The 21,300-nt window shown below is 39.8% G+C and overlaps 1 protein-coding gene across 4 annotated transcripts in view; it reads left to right on the top strand.

The window, feature by feature from the left end:
- LOC308476748 (lipase member M-like) overlaps positions 1–19,908 on the top strand; it is a 112,201-nt gene extending 92,293 nt beyond the window's left edge. Inside the window, exons 1-10 of one of the 4 annotated variants that reach the window (XM_081004597.1) lie at positions 3,480–3,532; positions 4,096–4,204; positions 5,248–5,365; positions 6,206–6,404; positions 8,178–8,287; positions 15,531–15,667; positions 16,435–16,581; positions 17,247–17,318; positions 18,544–18,609; positions 19,378–19,908. In XM_081004597.1, the coding sequence (XP_080860723.1) occupies positions 3,495–3,532; positions 4,096–4,204; positions 5,248–5,365; positions 6,206–6,404; positions 8,178–8,287; positions 15,531–15,667; positions 16,435–16,581; positions 17,247–17,318; positions 18,544–18,609; positions 19,378–19,611 (1,230 nt within the window). In that variant the 5' untranslated portion in view covers positions 3,480–3,494 and the 3' untranslated portion in view covers positions 19,612–19,908. Of the gene's footprint in view, positions 1–3,479; positions 3,533–4,095; positions 4,205–5,247; positions 5,366–6,205; positions 6,405–8,177; positions 8,288–15,530; positions 15,668–16,434; positions 16,582–17,246; positions 17,319–18,543; positions 18,610–19,377 lie in introns of those variants that run through there. The other 3 variants (XM_081004598.1, XM_081004600.1, XM_081004599.1) reach the window with 3 other exon arrangements.
- Positions 19,909–21,300: the final 1,392 nt, after the last annotated feature.

Below are 21,300 nucleotides of genomic sequence, written 5' to 3'. Positions count from 1 at the left end.
GGGAAAAAAGGTGGAGAATGAATGTTTTCTTATTAAAAAATGAAAAAGTAATACAAGGAATCAGAAAGTTGATGAAGGAATATTTTGAAAACAATTGGAGGAAAGGGACAGATGATAAAACAGTGTGGGATGCTGGGAAGGCAGTTGTTAGGGGATATTTCATACAACAAAACTCAATAGCATATAAGAATAAAGAAAAAAAAGAAAAGGGAACTTTTAGAAGAAATTAAAAGGAAGGAAAAATTGGCCTATGCAAGCAAAAGTAAGGAGAGATTAAATCAAGAAATTAAATTACTGAGAGTAGAATATAATAATATTATAGAACAGGAGGTAGAACAACAAATCAAATTTTGGAAATATAAAAATTTTGAATGGGCAAATAAACCAGGCAAGATCCTTGCCTGGTAATTAAAGAAACAAAGAAATGAAAATTTAATAAATAAAATAAAAGTAGAAGAGAGGACAATAAGGGATATGACAGAAATTAAAAAAGAATTTGAAAAATATAAAAAAAAATTATATCAAAAAGATGAAGTGCCAATAGAAGAAATAGAGGAATATATAAAGAAAAATAAATTAATAGAGATAGCAGAAGAAGACCATAAATTATTAAATGAACCAATATCAACCGTAGAAATTAAGGAATCAATTCAAAAATTAAAAATAGGGAAATCCCCAGGTCCAGACGGCATACCAGCAGAATACTACAAAGAAATGTTAAATGAATTAATCAACCTACTAAAAGAAGTAATAGAGGAAGTGGTAGAGAAGGGGAATATTCCAGACTCTTGGACTCAAGCGTATATAACGCTCCTGCCAAAATAAGGTACGGACTTGGAATCTGTCTCAAATTATAGACCCATTTCATTGTTAAATTCGGATTATAAAATTTATGCAGGATTATTGGCTAACAGGGTGAAAAAAATTATAGGAAAAATAGTACATAAAAATCAGGCTGGATTTGTGGAAGGCAGACAAATAAAGGATAATATTAGAAATATAATAGACATAATGGAATATCTACAAGTAAGAAGAGATAAACAAGCAGCCCTGATTTCAATCGATGCGGAGAAGGCTTTCGATAAAATCTCATGGGAATTTATGAAAAAACTATTAAAAGAATTGTGTCTAGGTGAAAAATTCCAAAAAGGTAAATGCAATATATAACCAACAGAAAGCAAAAATTATTATTAATGGAGAGTTTGGAGAAGAAATCAATATCTTTAAAGGTACAAGACAAGGATGCCCCCTATCCCCAATGTTATTTATAATAGTATTAGAGGTTCTATTAAAGAAAATAAGGCAGGACAACCAAATAAGAGGAATAGTAGTTGGTGAAAAAAGATACAAGTTAAGAGCCTTTGCAGACGATGTTATGATCACAACAGAAAATCCCCTACAATGTACACCTAGAATATTGGAATGCATAAACGAATATGGCAGATTAGCAGGATTCAAATTAAACTATGGGAAAACTAAAATATTAGTGAAAAATATGGAAGAAAAAGATAAAGTGAAATTACAAGAAATTACAGGATTGGAAATTAAACAGAAAATAAGGTATCTTCGAATAAATTTAACAACAAACACTATAGATTTAAGTAATGAGAACTATGGGAAAACATGGAATGAAATAAAAAATGATTTGCAAGTATGGGGGAAATTAAATCTTTCTTTACTAGGGAAAATATCGGTAATAAAGATGAACATATTACCAAGGATGATGTTTTTATTTCAAAGTATCCCAATACTAGGAGGAGATAAATGTTTTAATAATTGGAAAAGAGATTTAGCCAAATTCGTATGGTCAGGGAAAAAGCCAAGAATAAAACACAAAATAATGATAGATAAGGAGGAGAGAGGAGGATTTGGTCTCCCTGACATGGAGTTATATCATGATGCGGTGGGTCTGACCTGGCTAAAAGAATGGATCAAATTAGATGACTCGGATGTATTGGATTTAGAGGGAGTAGAGACGAGATTTGGATGGCATGCCTATCTAATAGATGAAAAAGTCAAAGTACATAAAGGCTTCCTAGGACATATAGTTAGAAAGTCTATATATAAAATATGGGAGAAATATAAAAGACTCCTAGAACCGAAACTCCCTGGTGGGCATCGCCGGCAGAAATTGTTGCAGTGAAAAAATTAAATATGAAAGAAAATTGGGCTACCTATAAAATTTTATTAAAGGAAGAAAACGGAGAATTGGAATTAAAGGATTATACAGAAATTAAAGCTCATATTAGTGATTGGTTCCAATATATTCAAATTAAGTATAGATTAGCGAAAGACAAAAAGTTAGGATTTGAAAAAGAAATATCAAAATTTGATAAACACTTAATACAAGAAAAATAAAAAAATATATCTAAATTGTACAATCTGATTTTAGAGTGGGAAACAAAGGATGAATTGGTTAAAGCGTCAATGATTAAATGGGCACAAGATATTGGGAAAAATATTATGTTTGAACAATGGGAAAAATTGTGGAAAGAAGATATGAAATTCACTATGTGTTATATATTGAAAGAAAATTGCCTCAAAATGCAACATAGATGGTATTTAACACCTGAAAGAATAGCAAAAATGAATAAAAATTGTAGTGATGTCTGCTGGCGATGCAACACTGGAAAAGGGACTATGATACATATTTGGTGGAACTGTTTAAATATCAAACAATTTTGGGAAATAATTTATAACGAAATGAAAAAAATGTTCAGATATTCATTTAGGAAAACACCAGAAGGTTTTCTATTGGGAATAGTACCAGGAAGCCTAAAGGAAGAAGACAAGACCTTATATTTATACGCAACAGTAGCCGCAAGGCTATTGATTGCGAAAAACTGGAAAAGTGGTATTGTACCGACAAAAATAGAGTGGCTTGCCAAATTAGTGGAGTACTACAATATATCCAAAACAATGGGAGAAATTGGAAGGATCTCAAAAGAGAAGATAGATAGGGACTGGAAGGTGTTTTAAAGATACTTGCAAAAACATATCAAAAAATCAGAACTCCTATTAGAATAAACAAGTTCCGTTTCAAACACTGAAATACTGAATAAGATGGATAACAATGTGTAATAGAAAAAGAAGTGTGAAATTAGGCTAAAGGTGTGTGAAAGAAAGTAATAGAAGTGGAAAGAAATTGCAATTGAGTAGATTGGAAGTCTAACACAAAGGTGGGGTGAGGGGTGGTGGATGGTGATGGGAAAAGGAATTATTTGTGGGATTGAGTGTAAGTATGTTTGAACACTTTTAAGGATTGTATGTAAAAAAAAAAGAAAAGAAAAAAAGGAAGTGGTAGGCTGGCCCCACCTCAACCCCACCTGGCTCTGTGTGGAGATAGGACTTCCAGCTCCGTTCCTTCCAGAGGGGGAGAGAGTATTGTCAGAACTTGGGGAGGCAAAGCAGGCTGGGTAGGGAGGAGGTGGGTACAGCACTCTCTCCTAGAACACCAGGAGAAGGGACAATATATGCCTGCTTAGACACAGCATATGCCTGCAGGTTCACCCAGGAACAGAGACTCTCATGAGTAAGGGCTGCACTCATGATGGCTTTTAGCTGGATGAGTGGACATGGAGAAGTGGTTGAAACAACTACTCAGCAGTCTTGAGGTTAGTGTAATGGAAACTGAACCCAGGCGCCTTGGCCACTCTTCATAGATCAGACCCATCCCAGTCAACCCTTTGTCCTGTCGGAACTCTGAGACTGAAATAGCTCTTTTCCTTGTGCCGAGTCTGTACCATTTCCTTACAAGAAAGAGAATCTGAGGACATGTTTTGGGATGGGAGCCAGGGCATTGAAGCCAGTGGCTTCAAGGATCAAAATCCCCCGGGAAGCAATTGGAGCATATTGAGCAACAACAACCAGTGTTGTTCTAGGGTAATGCCACAGGTTCTCCTCCCTGCTGCTAGTATAAGAAGAACACTGCTGGATCAGGCCAAAGGTTCATCTAGCCCTTTTATCTCACCTTTCAACACCCATCATGTTTCCTCAAGATATTTCTTCAATATATTGAGTTTACCCCCTGAAATCTTTTTCATTAAGGACTCATGTTTTCAGACTAGAGATCCTGTAGTTCTGTTTTAAACTCAGGTCCAAGATGTGGCTGTTTTGGGGAGTGGCCTGCTTTGTCCAACAGGCTCTGACATCTGAAGAATTCAGCAGCAGAAGACATCTGAATCCTCAACAATTTATGACTATTGTAAGTTAATAATTCAGATGGCCTTGAAAACAGTGGACCAGGATCCTTATAATTTCATTTTTAAAACAGTTTTCAAGAGCACATGCATTTCCAGGAAGAAACTCCATGCTTGGCAGGAGTTATTTCAAACTGCAAATTAATCTGATCGTGTTTGAAACAATACTCTCTTGGCTGATTAACTGATCTGGAAGACACAGTTAGCTTTGATAACTCCTTCTCGAAGCAGAGTTTTAGGAGCCTGGCTCCTCAGTGTAAATGTTGACATTTGCCACACAGGCATTAGCTGAAGCCTTAGGCAGCAGATTCATTATATTTCTCATGGTGAGAGATTTCTTTGTAGTTGCTTACAATACAGATTTGGTGTTTTGCATCAGATCAGTATAGATTTCCTTTTTGTCTTTTTGTTGTGGAATGGAGAAAACCACAATCTCTCTGTGGTTATGTACACTTCACACAAATATACCCAGATGGGGGAAAGGGGGAATAAATTTGATTCAGTTCGCATTTCAAGCTGAATCTACATGATTTGCATTTTCTGGAACAATACACAAAGCCGTCCTTCAAAATTGGCAAGTCTCCAATTTTTGTGTGCTGTTCTCCAGCCAAGTAATGGAAAAAGAAATGCATATAGCATAGTAAAGTGTTTTTAAAAATACATATACAAGTGAAAATAGCATACAAAAAAATCATTTTATTAGGCAAAAAAAGGTGTGTTTTGGGCTAACTTGCATACAATCATGTGTACATCATGAGAGTTTAGGGGAGGGATAGGAAACCTAAGGCCCTCCAGATGTTGTTGGACTACAACTCCCATAATCCTTGACCCTTGGCCATGCTGGCTGGGACTGATAGGAGCTGGAGCCCAGCTATAGCCACAGATTTCCCATTCCTGGTGTAGGACTAGTAAAGTTACTTCACAAAAATCTTGGCCCTCAGAGGTTTTTGTTCTTTGAGATATTCAAGCAGTTGTCCCAGAAATTGAATGATCAGATTTATTTATTTTTTAATCTAGCATTTCTATTTCCATCCTTCTCCACTCACAGCCCGAAGTTATCCAGTATTGGGGATACCCCAGTGAAGAGTATACAATCCTGACAAGGGATGGCTATTACCTGCAGGCAAACAGAATTCCACATGGAAGACATAGTTCTGGGAAGATAGGTAATTTTGAAATTTAGCAGTAAATGCATTAAAATGCCACATGCCACGCCTGATATCCCTATGTTCAATGTTACCCAGACTTCACTATTTTTTCTTTCACTCAACTTTATTTGGAAGCAATATTATAAATAAAGGGAGAAATTGTTGCAAGTTGGCTGAAATCACTTGAGTTGTGCTCAGTTGTAAACACACTTAATGATTCCTTCTTCATTATATCTGAGCAACAAGGTTTCCCAGATTAAACAATAATTCCAAATTATCAACAGTTAGAATAATTATCCAGTCTTCTATTCGTAGCAGAACACTATGAAATATCTTAAGTGGCGTGGGGTTTGGTTGAGTGGCTTTCTTATGCCTTTTCAAAAATCAGTGCAAATATTAACTATCTCCTGATTCTTAGGAGAGTTGTTTAGAAACAGCCACAGCAGTTGTGGTCTCTCTTCAGCGGTAGGCAGCAATCACCTCAGAGACACAGCATTTCACCCACAGGAGAGGCAAGACCTGCCCACCTTCTCACCTCACCTACTTCTGCTACCTTTTGCCAATACTTCAGCACTGCCTCTCTGAATTGCTTGGGAAAAGTAGGCGGGGACATGTTGGCAGAATAGAAAGTGGGTGGGAAAAGAAGGGTCATGGCGTTTTATGTAGGCTTACACAAAACATCGTTGCTAGTCTTCACACAATCAATGAAAACATTTTCTGAGGTTCTAGGAAACGTCTGGCTCACCTCCTTTGTACCCCCTGCACCCTACTCTGCTTGGCCTTGAGCTAGATACCAGTAGGAAATGTTGGTGCTCTGTGAGTGCCCATTCTCTATCTAATGTTGTCTTTGTTTTCCAGGGCCTAAGTCAGTTGTGTTATTGGTACCTGGTAACTTTTGTGAAGGCAGGAGCTGGATTTCAAATCTTCCCAGCAATAGTCTGGGATTTGTTCTAGCAGATGCTGATTATGATGTCTGGATATTAAATAACAGGGGGACCCTCTGGTCTAGAAGACATCAGCACTTCTCAGTAGACCAAGAAGAATTTTGGAATTTCAGGTAAGTACAAGGGGCTATTGTTGCTTGGATGGAAGGGATGCTTTTCCTGAGAACTTTCCCAGGACTCAGCTAGATTAGTAAAGAAAAAGTGTTTTAGATGCACTGTATAGGCAATATAACACTGTGAAACCAGATGGCACTGTGGAGTTCTGTCTTTCCCAACTGGATTTCCCTATATGATTTTACAATGTGTCTAACTGAAATGCTTCATAGATGTGTTTATTTTTATCATCATCATCATCAATCTTTATTACGGTCAAGAGACCCAACAAATCATTACACAGCAATACACAATTCAGACAGCCTGTTGTTGTTGTTGTTTAGTTGTTTAGTCGTTTCTGAATCTTCGTGACCCCATTGACCAGAGCATGCCAGGCACTCCTGTCTACGTCCAGGTTAAACAGGAGCGTCTCCACCCCCATCGTTCTACCCAGACACTGAGGTCCAGTGTACAGGGCCTTCTGGCAGTTCCCTCACTGCAAGAAGCCAAGTTACAGGGAACCAGGCAGAAGGCCTTCTCGGTAGTGGCCCCCGCCCTGTGGAATGCCCTCCCACCAGATGTCAAAGAGAACAACAACCACCAAACTTTTAGATGACATCTGAAGACAGCCCTGTTTAGGGAAGCTTTTAATGTTTGATGTAGTCCTGTATTTTAATATTTGGCTGGAAGCCACCCAGAGTGGCTGGGGAAGCCCAGCCAGATGGGCGGGGTATAAATCGTAAATAATAAATAATTATAAATAATAAATAACAAATTATTATTATTATTATTTTGTTCAGACTTAAGGATAGGGATCATTGGTTCTTGCAACCACCGATAAAAACTTCGCCACTGCTAATGTTCTAGCGTTTGTCCGGTCTTCCAGTAGGAACCTGACATAGTGAGCCTCTGATTTTCCCAGGAAAGGTAATTTCCCAGGCAAGGGTAATTTCAGTTCAGCCACCCAGATCAGAATTTTAATTTAATTTTGGGGAATTTTAATCATGGCACCACACTCCACATAATATCAGAGGGTAGTGACCCCCCCCAAAGCATTTCCTACTCTTGCCCCTGCACTGTGGAATGCCCTTCCGTCTTCCATATGTAAAGCATCATCAGTGTGATTCCGCACATCGTTCCTGATGTAGATCTTCATTCTCCACTTGGTTGTAATGAAGACATTTCTTGCCACTTTGTCCCGGGTGTAGATCTTCACTCACTGCTTCCTCCCTGGAGGGAAGTGGTCCAATTTTGTGGTTCGCCTCCAGTGCCAGAATATCTTAGGCCAGTCCTAATACAACTAGCATATAAGACCATGAACAATTTGGCATTTAGATTACCTGATAAATGGCCCACTCTTCTACAAATCTGTTAGTTCCTCCAGACATATTGTGAAGATACACCATTTTGCCCAGATGTTCCAGGATGTACACCTTTTAGACTGCGTAAAGGGACTTCTGAATTACCATTTAAATTTAACACAGTTGAGCAGTTTCATATAATTTCATATAATTCTTTAAAATTATCCTTTAACATGTGGACAACGTACATATTTGAGAACCTATTCAAACCTAGTTTAAGGGTGATATAAATATTTAAATAAATCATAAATATATATTTACTCTTTCTCTCCTTACTCTTTCCATAGGACAATAAGCTTACAACGTTATCCTCCAAAAGTAAGGGTATCATATGTAATGTATGGTACCTTTTGTATTTAGACATTAATGTCCACAACTGTATGCAATTGCAGACAGGCAAAATTTCAGCTATATTCTGTGTTTTTCTTTCAGCTTTCATGAAATGGCAATTTATGATATTCCAGCAGCCATAGACTTTATTCTGCAGAAAACTAAGCAAAAAAGGTTGTATTATATTGGCCATTCCCAGGGAGGTACAATGGGTAAGTTAATAAGAAAAGAATGAAATACCTTTTATTTTCTTGCCTTTTTGCATTATCAGGGACTTGCTGGGGGTGTGGTCCAGTCTCAGGACTATTGGAAAGACTAGTTCAGAAAAGAAAAAGACAGATTAAAGCATAGCTTTTAAAAAAGAAAAGAAAAAGCAGAGTTCACATACGTTCCATGAGAAATCTTTTCAGGATCAGGACTTCAGTATACAGGATCAGGCACCGTATACAGCTCTTATCAGTTCCACAGCCATGAAGAATGTCCATCTGTGGTGCAAATAAATTCGTTGAATGACAGGCATTTCAAAAGAAGAGGGATGGGAAACTTTTGACCTTGCAGAAATCTTGTTTTTTTTAAAAAAAATAATATTTATTAATTTTCCAACAGTTTAAACACTACAAAAAACAAAACAAAACAACAACAACAATACAATACAATAAAAAACACTACAAAACACTAACACATAAAACTAACAAAACAAAACAAAAACCATTTAAAACACATCAAACAATTTCAATATCGTATCTTTCATTCACTTATTTCCACGACCTCCTCACACTTCCCTTTTTGTATTCCACTTCTGTTAATTGTTTCAGCAATTCCTTTCCATCTTCCTCTGTTTTCTATCCTATAATTATCTTAACACATTTTAACCTTATTTTTCCCCTTTAATACTCTATTAATCTATTTATACTTAATTCCTTATAACTTTTCTACTAAAGCCGTAGAACTTCATTCCAACATTTTTCTAATATTCATTAATTTTACAGTATTTCTGTAAATAGTCTTTAAACTTTTTCCAGTCTTCTTCCACCGACTCTTCTCCCTGGTCTCGGATTCTGCCAGTCATTTCCGCCATTTCCATATAGTCCATCAACTTCATCTGCCATTCTTCCCGGGTGGGTAAATCTTGTGTCTTCCAGTACTTTGCCACGAGTATTCTTGCTGCTGTTGTTGCATACATTAAAAAAGTTCTATCTTTCTTTGGCACCATTTGGCCGACCATGCTCAGGAGAAAGGCCTCTGGTTTCTTCAGAAAAGTGTATTTAAATATCTTTTTCATTTCATTATAAATCATCTCCCAGAATGTCTTAATCCTTGGGCATGTCCACCAAAGGTGAAAGAATATACCTTCAGTCTCATTACATTTCCAACATTTATTGTCGGGCAAATGGTAAATTTTTGCAAGCTTGACTGGTGTCATGTACCACCTATAAATCATTTTCATTAAATTTTCTCTTAGGGCATTACATGCCGTGAATTTCATACCTGTGGTCCATAACTGTTCCCAGTCAGCCATCATTATGTTATGTCCAACATCTTGTGCCCATTTAATCATAGCTGATTTCACCATTTCATCCTGAGTGTTCCATTTCAACAGCAAGTTATACATTCTTGACAAATTCTTAATTTTTGGATCCAACAATTCTGTTTCCAATTTTGATTTTTCCACCTGGAAACCAACTTTTTTGTCCAAATTGTATATGTAATGGTTCTAGGGGTTGCTTGTGTGTAAATCAACACCACCCTTGGCTGGTTGCCTGAGTGAACCCTTTCTGTCTGGACAGCCACGCGCCCGTGACTGTCTCAATCACTGGCAGAATCCGTTAGTGGGCGTTTTTTGAACTTCTTCCAGCAAAGATGCTCTTTGACGCTTATTCTCCGCCTAGCCTCCCTGCGCGGAAGCCTTCTGCGCAGGGAGGGTGTGGGCATCGGAGGACCCGAGCTCTCCTCACTGGTTCCTGGCGAAGAGTCTTGGAGCCACCTCACCGATTCCCCCATCTGCCCCCCTTCTCCACTGGTGTTACGCTGATTTCCTTCCCCAGAAGATGTGCTGCTTCTCTCCCTCCTGGGACACTCTCCGGAACCCCTATGGAGCCCTCCCTCTCCCTCTGGCTCCGATGGCAGTTCCCTGACAGTATACCTCCATTATTTGGTAATAATGGAGCTAATCTCGCACTTTGTTTTTCAATTTTTCAAAGCTCTGCAATTTTATTCTGTCTCCATCTTGTTCCAAAATTTCCCAATATTTTGGCCATTTGACCTCCATATTGAGTTTTTTCTGTGCCTTCGCTTCCATTGGTGACAACCATCTTGGAGTTTTCTTTTCTAACAAATCCTTATATCTTATCCAAATATTAAACAATGCTTTTCTAACAATATGGTTTTTAAATGCTTTATGTGCTTTTACCTTATCGTACCACAAATATGCATGCCAGCCAAATACATTGTTGAAACCTTCTAAATCCAACACATCAGTGTTTTCAAAAAGCAGCCATTCTCTCAGCCAGCAAAAAGCAGCTGATTCATAATAAAGTTTAAGGTCTGGCAGGGCAAATCCACCTCTTTCTTTGGCATCAGTTAATATCTTAAATTTTATTCTAGGCTTCTTGCCCTGCCAAACAAATCTGGAGATATCTTTCTGCCACTTCTTGAAACAATCCATCTTATCCAGAATTTGCAATGTTTGAAACAAAAACAACATCCTTGGCAACACATTCATTTTTATCACACCAATTCGGCCTAACAATGATAACTTCAAATTTGTCCATATTTCTAAGTCCTTTTTCACTTCAGTCCAACATTTTTCATAATTATCCTTAAATAAATTCACATTTTTGGCAGTCATGTTAACCCCTAAGTATTTCACTTTCTTAACCAATGTTAGTCCTGTCTCCTCCTGAAATTTCTCTCTCTCATTCACAGTTAAGTTTTTCTCTAAAACCTTAGTTTTCATCTTGTTCAACTTAAAACCTGCTACCTGTCCGAATTCTTGAATTAGTTCCAATACCCTTTTAGTACTAGATTCTGGCTCCTGTAGAGTCAATACTAAGTCATCAGCAAATGCTTTCAGTCTGTACTGTTTAGCTCCCACTTGTATACCTTTAACCTCTTGGTCCTTTCTAATCATATTTAACAAAACCTCGAGGACCGATATAAAAAGCAATGGAGAAATTGGGCAACCTTGTCGGGTCCCTTTCTCAATCTTAAACTCTTCTGTCACTACATTGTTCACAATTAATTTTGCCTTTTGTTCAGAATAAATTGCACCTATACCATTTTCAAAGCTTTGACCTACCCCCATCCCCTGTAGATTCTTCTTCATAAAACTCCAAGAAATGTCAAAGGCTTTCTCTGCATCCACAAATATCAGAACTGCCTTAGTGTTGATATTCACTTGTAGTTTTTCTAAAATATTAATTATATTCCTCGTGTTGTCAGACAAATGTCTGCCCCGAAGAAAGCCCGCTTGGTCTTTATGAATTTCTTCTGCTAGCACCTTTTTTAATCTTTTAGCCAAAATATCTGCAAAAATTTTGTAATCCACATTAAGCAACGATATGGGGCGGTAGTTCTTGAGCTGTGTCTTTTCAGTCTCTGTTTTCGGTATAAGTGTAATGTAAGCTTCCTTCCACGGCTCTGGTGCCTTTCTGCCTTCCAATATTTCATTACAAACTTCCTTCAATGGTTGTATTAACCATTCTTTCAAAACTCTGTAGTATTTTGAGGTCAAGCCATCTGGTCCTGGAGATTTACCTAACTGCATGCTCTGAATGGCCCCTTCCACCTCCTGATCCGTTATTTTGTAGTTCAACATTAGCTGTTTTTCCTGAGAGATTTTATGTAATCCATTTATTTTCAGAAATCGATCAATGTCGATTTCTTTCTGCTTCTCCTGTGTATAAAGTTGTTTAAAATACCTCTGAAAACACTTCCTGATCTCCACTGGGTTCTGTATATTCTTTCCTTCCACTTCCAAATTCGTAATAGTATTGAGTTTTTGTCTTTTTTTCATTTGCCAGGCCAACAATTTTCCACATTTATTTGCCGATTCAAATGTCTTTTGCCTCATCTGTTTAATCTTCCATTCTATTTCCATTCTATTTCCTGATTCATCAGCTTCGTATATTGTACTTGATATAAGTTTATCTCTTTCAGGATCTCCTGTGACTTTGGTTTTGCTCTCAGTTTCTTCTCTCCTTCCTTTATTTTCTCCAGGATTTTATCCTTTTTTTCATTCTGAGATCTCTTCTTAATTGCATTCTGTTGTATTAGAAATCCTCTCATGACCGCTTTGCTTGCGTCCCAAATTACTCTTTTTTCCACTGTAGTTTTCATATTTATCTCAAAATAATCTCTTAGAGTTTTTTGGGCCTTCTTGGTCACCTCTTCGTTCCTGAACAGAGTATCAGGAATCCTCCATCTAAAGGATGGTTCATCATCCATCTAAAGGAACCCATTGGCGTCAATTTCATTTCCATCTTCACAGCATTATGGTCAGAACAAGTTTTGGGGCAAATCTCCACATTGCTTATCTTCAGAGCCAGTCCCCTAGTTACCCAGATTTGGTCAATTCTTGTCCATGTCATTTTAGCCTCAGAGAAAAAAGTTCCCTCTCTACCCAGAGGATTCTTCATTCTCCAAATGTCAACTAAATCCATATTGTCCGTCATGTCAAAAAAGGTTTTTGGTAGTCTACCATCTTTGGTGACTACCTGTCTCTGTGCCTTGTCCATATTTGTAGACACCACTCCATTCATATCTCCCATCAAGATCATATTATAGTCTATATAATCCATCAGAGTCTCGTGTAGTTTCTTAAAGTGCTCCGATTTTCCTTCATTTGGTGCATAAATACCTACAATCAGGAATTTTTCTCCTTGTGATTGAATTTCAATTGCAATAAATCTTCCTTGGTCATCTTTGAATATAAATTTCGGTGATAGGCTCTCCTTTGCATAAAGGACCACTCCCCTTTTTTTGACTTTGTCTGATGAGATAAATTCTTGGCCCAGTCTTTTATTACTCAATATCTTCCTATGTAGCCTTATCACATGTGTTTCTTGTAAACAAATCAAGTCCAAATGTTCTTTTTTCAATAAATGAAAGACTCTTCGCCTTTTTTCTGGGGAGTTCAGTCCATTCACATTCCAACTCAAAACCTGCAACCCCATCATGTAATTATGCTGATGTTCCTCCAACTGCACCTAATGCTTGCTCTTCTTCTGATGGTGGTGGTGATGACACGTTCACTGGGAGGTCCAAGGATAATGCTGATATGTCCAATATTTCCTTATTTGGTGATCTCCTATCCAATGCTCTTTGCTCTAGTCCTCTATCTGGTGATCTTCTGTTCGATGCTCTTGGCTCTTCTCCAAGTCCCTTCTGAAGATCTTCTTTGTATTTATACAAAAACTTTACTTTATCTTCTACTGATCTTATTTTTATTTTCCTTCCTTTGAAACTGAAAGATAGGCCTTGGGGAAACTCCCACCTAAAGATGATTTTATTCCTTCTCAGCAGAGCAACAATATCTCTGAAGTTAGGCCTAAGATCCAAAAGATATTTTGGGACGTCTTTAAAAATTTCCACTCTTGACTGTTGTATTTCTAGATTCTTCTGGTAATGCCAATCCAAAATTCTATCTCTCTCTTCTTTGGTACGAAGAGTGATCAAACAGTCCCTTATTCTATTCTTCTCTTTTTTTCCTCCTCTTCCAAGCCTGAAGGCCCTCACAATTCTAAACTCTTCTTGCTCCAAGTCCAAGTCCCAAAAGTCAGCAAATTCCTGTGTGAGAAAGTCTGTCAAACTTTCCTTCTCCAATTCAGGTAGGGCTCTGATCCTCAAATTCATCTGTTTTTCTTAAAGTTCAATCATAGCAAGCGTCAACTTATGTTCATCAAGTTGCCTCTGTAGGGCTGGGACTCTCTCTCCAGTTGTGTTACTTTACATTCCGCAGCAACTGCTTTCTCCCTGGCTTCCTCCGCAGTCTGCCGTATCAAAATAGATTCCTGTATCAATTTCTGGATGGTCTCTGTATTGGTATTCACCTTTTGTCCCAGATTATTTATACTTTCTGTATTTAAGTCAATTTTAGTAGTTGCAGCATCCACTTTCACATTTGTCGCATCTACTTTCTTGTTAAGCTGTTCCAATGAATCATTTGTCTTATTTAATGCAACCGCTAAAGCCTCTTCTGTCGACATTCCTCTTGATTTGGAGTGTACTGATGTGGAAGCAGCTGCCGAGGAGGCAGGGAGGCCTTGTGTTGAGCCTCTCCTGGGTTGCTGCCAAGTCCTCCCAGACCTTAGTGTTTTTTTCAGCAGTTGACTGATCTATTTTTTCCTTTCCATCTGCCATAACACTCAAAAGATTCAAGGTCAGTCCCAGAGTCTCACAATTTTTATCTTACAGCTGGAAATTCCCCTAGCCCAGATCTTGTAAAGCCACCAGTTTCAAAGGCTTCCACTAGGGGGAAACAGTTTCTATTTATATTAGTCAGTAATGTCCTCTTTTAGACACAGTTCAAACAATCCAAAGCTAGTTTCAATTTTCAGTTACTTTTACTAATTTTTAAAGGCAGCCGGAGACAGTAGATACAATGTATCTTCTCTTGTGCTAGCTGTCAATGAACATTCCAAACACTGTCAATGAACATTCCACCAGACGTCAGTCCTGCTAGCAGCCCGTTCCCAGGGTCAGAGCGGCGGTATTTTAGCTCTCTTTGCTCTCTCCTGCAGGCATACTCAGTCCACAACTCCCCCCCCCTTCTCCTGCCTCCAAGGGGGGGATTTAATGTTCTTTACCGATGGAAATTTAGTCTTTTGCAAAAGGCTTTCTAAGACTTCAGCTTGCAACCTTATTGCCTCAGTCTATTTACAAAAGGGGAAGGCGGACTTTCTGTTTTGAACCTCCCCGTTACAATTCCAAATTAAACATTTAAACATCCAATTCTCCCACTTCAGCTCTACTCACGGGTAATTACTTTAGAGTCAAATTGTCCACAGGAAAAAGTCAGCGCTCTCCGACAACAGCTATGCGGCTTCGCTCCGTGGAAGAAGCAGACGATTCGAAGCACCGCACCGCTCACTCCACGTCGCTCCGGATCCCCGAAACCGGGTTTCCCCGCGAGTAGGGGAGGCGCAAAAGGTGCCCGCCGAATCCCACGCTCACAGGCTTCTCCCGCCTGTGATTTTAACGGGTCTCCGCCTTCGCCGTGGCGGCCAGACCCAGATTCCCATGGAGCAAATTCCTCCCGATCAGAGGAATTCCACCATTACCGGAATCTTGGACTCCAGCTCCCATCAGCCCCAGCAAGCATGGCTGATGGGCCCCAGCTCGCATGGCTGATGGGCCCCAGCTCCTGCAACACCTGGAGTGCCACAGGTTTTTTTAAATCTCTTATTTGTTTGTTTGTTTGCAAGTGCTATGTTTAGAATTGTTTCTTTTTTCCAGGTTTTATTGCCTTTTCAACCATGCCACAGCTTGCTCAAAAGGTTAAACTCTTCATGGGCCTGGCTCCTGCCTACACATGCGAAGGCATCAAAGGACTCCTTTCCTTAATTCTACGCTTTCCTCAAGAATTGATAAGAGTAGGTATTATTCAAGGCCCATAATTCTAATATATATTTTTCTTCTGCATCTTTATGGAGAGTTAGTCTTCCTGCCATCCGCTTCATTTCCTTATGTTGAGTGTGAGCTTGAAGAATTAGAAGGTTTGGATCACATGAACATTTGTAGCATGATAAGGTCCAAGTAGCCAAGTAAGATTGTCTTCCAAGAACACGGTCTTAACAGTGAGTCCCTAAGTGACTGTGAAGGCCAATTCTGGATCCACATGTCCTTCCACAATGCTTTTTGGTGGCTCCTCCCAGACAGGATGAAGGCTCTGTCACAGTCAGGGATGCTAGAAAGGAATGATTGACATTCCAACCTGCATGCGACACAGCCAGTAGCATTTGAATTCTGCTGCTGTTCAGCTTCTGCCAAATACTCTGTTATTCATCTTACTGTCCTATTGAAAATGCCCTTTTCCAGGACCCCACTCCCAAACTTTTAAGGAACTATCAAGAAGGCCCCATCTGCCAATCTTAACACCTGAGAGGTTGTGTGGGAAGAAGCTGTTGGAGAGCACCCCCTTAGAAATCTCTCCTCAGCTATCCAGAGCCAGGCCACATCAAAACCTGGCAGCAAAATTGCCTAGAATGCCCAGGCATATCATCCTGAGTGTGCTTGAAGAAAAGTGGTATATAACTGTAACATAAAGGATATCTGTTCCTAACAGGAACCTCAATGTTTCCTTCCAAGAAAGGGCAATTATTTAGTAATGCTTCACATTTTTTTAATTTTATCTTTACAGCCTATATGCGGCAATAAAGAATTCTGTTTTTTCTATTACAAACTAAAAGCCAACAATGCCAAGTTGTGCAGCTATCCAGGGATTGACAAACTTTGTCTCCAAATCATGTCCTTATTCCAAGGACACAATGAGAAAAACCTAAATGTGGTAGGTAGTTTTATTCTCTATCATTTATTCATTTATTTCTTTTTGAAAGAACTTGCTGTGTACATATACAAAACAACAAAAGAAAATCAATCAAACAAAATAGAGTATTTGCCATAATTTTGAGTTCCTTTACATAGTTCTTCCATGTTGAAATTCTAGAGGCCTCTTTTAATAAATGTTGATCTATCTTTTAAAATTTATTTTCAAAATTAACTTCTCGTCTAGTTGGTAGTTGGTCATTTACGTGTGGCCATAGAAGAGGAAATGCACAGCACTACAAAAACCAAAGAAGCTTCAGAGTGACTAATTTTAGCTGCTTATGCTAATTTCCAGATGCAAAGTTAGAAGGAATTACTACTGTAGGGCAGGCTGTGACCAGGTGACCTCTCTGCCTGCTCCATGTGCTGTCCAGGTGCTCACTGTTGAGAGGCAACTTCAAGGCCCCTGTTCTTCCTTCTTATGGCTCTTTATCAGCTGGATTCACTATGGGTGGGGGATACACATCTAGGTACCCAGACACCTCTTCATCAGAAACCTGCTTCCTTGTGCTACATGCTGCACTACCTTGATTGCCATGACCTATTGCTTTGTAAATAAATGTGTTCCTTGAAAATTTTTCAAGAATGTGAATATAAAAAGCATTTTCTTTTCTATTATTCTTCCAGAGTCGAGCAGATGTGTATCTTGGAATTTACCCTGATTTTACTTCTGTAAAAACTATCATACACTGGAGTCAGGTATGTTCTAACAAATACCTTCTCAGCATTTGAAAACATGGGAGTCAAAAGTCTGACATTTCGACTTGCCTGTTTAGTTTCTCATGTTTCTGTTTTGGTACTAAGGTTTCTATTTCATTTTATAAAAGTGTAGTTTTCCAGATTACCAGACCACTCAAAAGTTATATTCTAGATATTCAAACAATATTCAAGCATGAGCTGTAACAACTCTTTGGATCTCATGGGAAGAACATAGGAAGCTGCCCTTTACTGAATCTGCCCATTGCTCCTTTCAGTTCAGTATTGTCTACTCTCACTGGGAGCAGCTGTCCAGGGTTGCAAATTGTAGTATCTCCCTGCCCTACCTGGAGTTGCACGGAATTAAATCTAGAACCCTCTGAGTTCAAGGCAGAGACTCTATCACTGATCTATGGCTCTTTCTGAATATTTAATTTTGACATTATAATTCTTCCTTATGTTCTTTCGCCATTGCTTATGCTCCTTGCTGCTGAGTTCTACAAGGGAAACAATGAGACTAAGGAGTAGAAAGCTGACAGGCAGGCAGGGGGTGGGTGGAGGAGGGAAGATGGAGGTTGGTGGGGTACTGCCCCATGCACCCGAGTGCACTAACATCCACTGGTGCTGGGAATCCTCACATTACGGAGAAGGTGAAACATATTGCACTGGTCTTGGCAGCTGAAGATTAGTGAAGGCTGGGCAAAAGAAGAGGTCAATATTGTGGGCACAGGCACCAATTCTATGGGGTGAGGATAGCTCCTCCCTCCCAACATATGCAGGAATGGGGCTGAACGCCTTCAATCTTGAGGGGCCGGGCTCAGTTTTTTAATATTTTCTCACAAATGAGGATGATAGATATGTTAATAACCTTCTACCTGACTTTCCAGAGACACCACTGTTTTAAGCAGAGCTTATGGTCCTATCATTGGCCAGGATGGATGGGTGGGAATTCTGATACTGTCAAACCTCGGTTTCCAAACAGCTCCATTTTGTCACGCCTTGGCTCCCGAATGCCAAAAACCTGGAAGTAAAAATTCCCATTTTTGAATGCTTTTATGAAGCCAAACATCCGACGCGGCTTCTCTTCGAGTTCAACAACCAAAGTTTGACTGTAACCAAGATCTCTAGATTTTGAATTTTCTTGTGGCCCTCCATCTTTCAAGAGGATTTTGTTTTTTGAACATGCACCAAATTTCAAATTGTGTATAAGTCTTTTCCATCTTTTTAGGTTGCTAAAACCAACCAATTTAAGTATTTTGATTATGGATCAAAGAACAAAGCTGTCTACAACATGGTAAGTGTTTTGGATTCTAATGAGAGATTTTGGCGGTAGGTTAAATGTTTAATGTGAACCGTGTTGTGATTTCTGAGTTCTTATATAATTCCTTTGGGTGAGATAACACCAAAGACACCAAAGAACTGGTTGTATTTATGTGTTTATCTATGAAAGTGCATGCATTTAATGAGTAAGGGCATAGAAAACTGCCTTATCCCAAGTCAGACTATTGTTCCACCTATCTGTCTATACTGATTGGCAGCAGCTCTGATTCCAAGCCCTACTAGAAAACCTGAGGGACATATGACCTTCTACACACAAACCAGATGCTCTACCAGTGAGCTACCACTCCCCTCTAGATTTTGCCTTTTGGGATCCATTGAGAGCCTCCTTCCAGGCCAGATGGGCAGCGGGGCTTAGCTGAGACTAGTCTGCTGATATGTGCGGAAGTGGCTGCCTCTGCTAAGTTACTCCACCTTTCAGCTGTTGGGGGGGGGGGAGAGACTGAGCAACATCATCAAAGCCCTACTGCCCCTCAGGCTCACAAGGAGACCCTCCCTCTGTCCTGAAGAGCACGTCCTCCTCATGAGCCATGAGGACTCTTATTCCTTTTGCTATTCTTACTGCTCCAGAGTAAGGAGTTGGATACTTAATAGATAAAGAATGATTTTCAAGGGACAGATGTTAGACCTTCAGTGTATCTGAAGATCCAAATGATGTCTTTAAAAAGACGAAAATAAATAAAAGTGAACCTAATTTTCATCTTTCTGTTCTTTTTCTCAACAGAGTACACCCCCATTTTATAAGATAGAAGACATTACTGTGCCAACAGCTGTGTGGAGTGGTGGGAATGACTTTATTGTAACCAAAAAGGCTATTAAACGGCTGCTCCCTCGAATACCTCATTTAGTTTTCTATAAGAATATTCCTGATTGGCAACATTCAGATTTTATCTGGGGTCTTGATGCACCAGACCAGTTGTTTAAAGATGTGCTTTCTCTGATGCAAAAGTTCAAATAATGTCTTAATATGAGGGGCAAACTATATATCTGATATTAATGCAGACAAATTTTTTAAAAGTTTTACATTGATTGTTTTCTGTACTTATGTTCTTCTTTTCTGTCGCAAATAATATTAAAGGTTGGCTAGCAATGTCAAAAGGATCTAAGGAAGAAAAACAAACAACAAAATTGATGGTAAAAATCTAACAACATGCAGGGGCACAGCCTCTAGTACTACTTATTATTATAATATATATTCATATTATATTGTGTTACCATGCATTATAGAATAAACTTGGTTCTGTTCTGCAATGAATCATGGAATTCCTTGCCAATATGAAGGGACCCCCAAAAGGCCAAATAATATGCAGCTTGGAATAACTTTTTGTATTCCAGCGGAAGGTACTCCGATTCCGACTAACCCACCCAACGAGAGCTCAGTGAGGGAAATGTCACACATTGCTCAGGTTTGGCTATCAAGACCATGAGCCTCCATAGGGCGGCTGTCTCTTATTTTAGCAAATGTTTTCAACTGCTTGACTCCCGTAATACCTTCCACGTAAAAGAAGCTAATCGCTGGCTGGCATTTTGTACACCTGGCTTTGCCAGACACAAGGGAGCCTATTACTGTTGAGACTTTGCGGTTGATCTGGGGCAAGTTAGGCAGTGTTTGTTGGTCCAGTTTTGAGGTCCAGTTATTTGCAGTTTGTCTTGGTACCTGGCTCTTGCTCCAGCATGGAATGCTGGGGGGGGGGGGAGGCAGGGAGGCCTGCCGATAACCCTCCAACGCCACCCTTAAGAAGCAGAGGTTCTCCATATACAGTGGTACCTCTGGTTGTGAACAGCATCCATTCCAGAGCTCTGGCCGCATCCCAAGGAATTTGCAACTGGAATTCTGCGCATGTGCATGGCGCAGATCGCACGGGAACAGGAGCTGGATTGGGGCTGCTCAGCTGGGGAGGTGCAGGCTCCATCACACTTTCCGTTGAGGGGTTTGCGGCTGCACTCCCCTCAAGGGGGAAGTTTAAAGGAGCCCCCACCTCCGCATCAGAGCCCCTGCACCACCTGAAGGCAGCCAGGCACTCCTCAACTGAGCTGCCTTATCCCGCTCCTACTTGCGTGCAAGCAGGAGTGGAGATGGGGATCTCTTGGCATGAAGCCTCCGCTCAACTTCTGAGAGATCCCCACCTCCACTCCTGCTTGCATGTGAGCCCTCCTCTCCTCCCCCTCCCCCATCCCCAGCATGGAAGCTGTGGGCCTGCTGGGGTGATGGCACTCATGCCCACAGAGAGGGCTCTGAGTGCCCTCTCTGGCACGCGTGCCATAGGTTCACCACCACTGAACTAGGACATAGTATACAAAGGCAATGCCAACAGACCACACTTTGTCCACAATCGACTGTGCAGCACCTGAAAATTAAGCAGCTCATTAGTTGAGGAGGAAAACACATTAACTATATTATTCAAAAATTCCATGCATGTGCTTACACAACAGTATTGCTGTTCCAAAGTTGCGTGTGTGTGTGTGTGTGTGTGTGTGTGTGTATGAATACATATAACATATATGGGAAAGCCACTTCCGAGCTAGGGAGGAGGTGGGGTTGTGGGCTTCACGCTCCTCCCCCACACTCGCGGGGCTGGCTTCAGCCCCCGCGATAACAGGGAATCCTCGGATACGTCATCCCCGGGCCAGCCAATGGGCTGGCCCG

The sequence above is a fragment of the Podarcis pityusensis genome (genome assembly GCF_964106645.2).
Source record: "Podarcis pityusensis genome assembly, chromosome: 5".
NCBI classification, from domain to species: Eukaryota; Metazoa; Chordata; class Lepidosauria; order Squamata; family Lacertidae; genus Podarcis; species Podarcis pityusensis.
The sequence above is the reverse complement of the archived record's forward strand: the minus strand, read 5'-3'. Positions and strand labels throughout refer to the sequence as shown.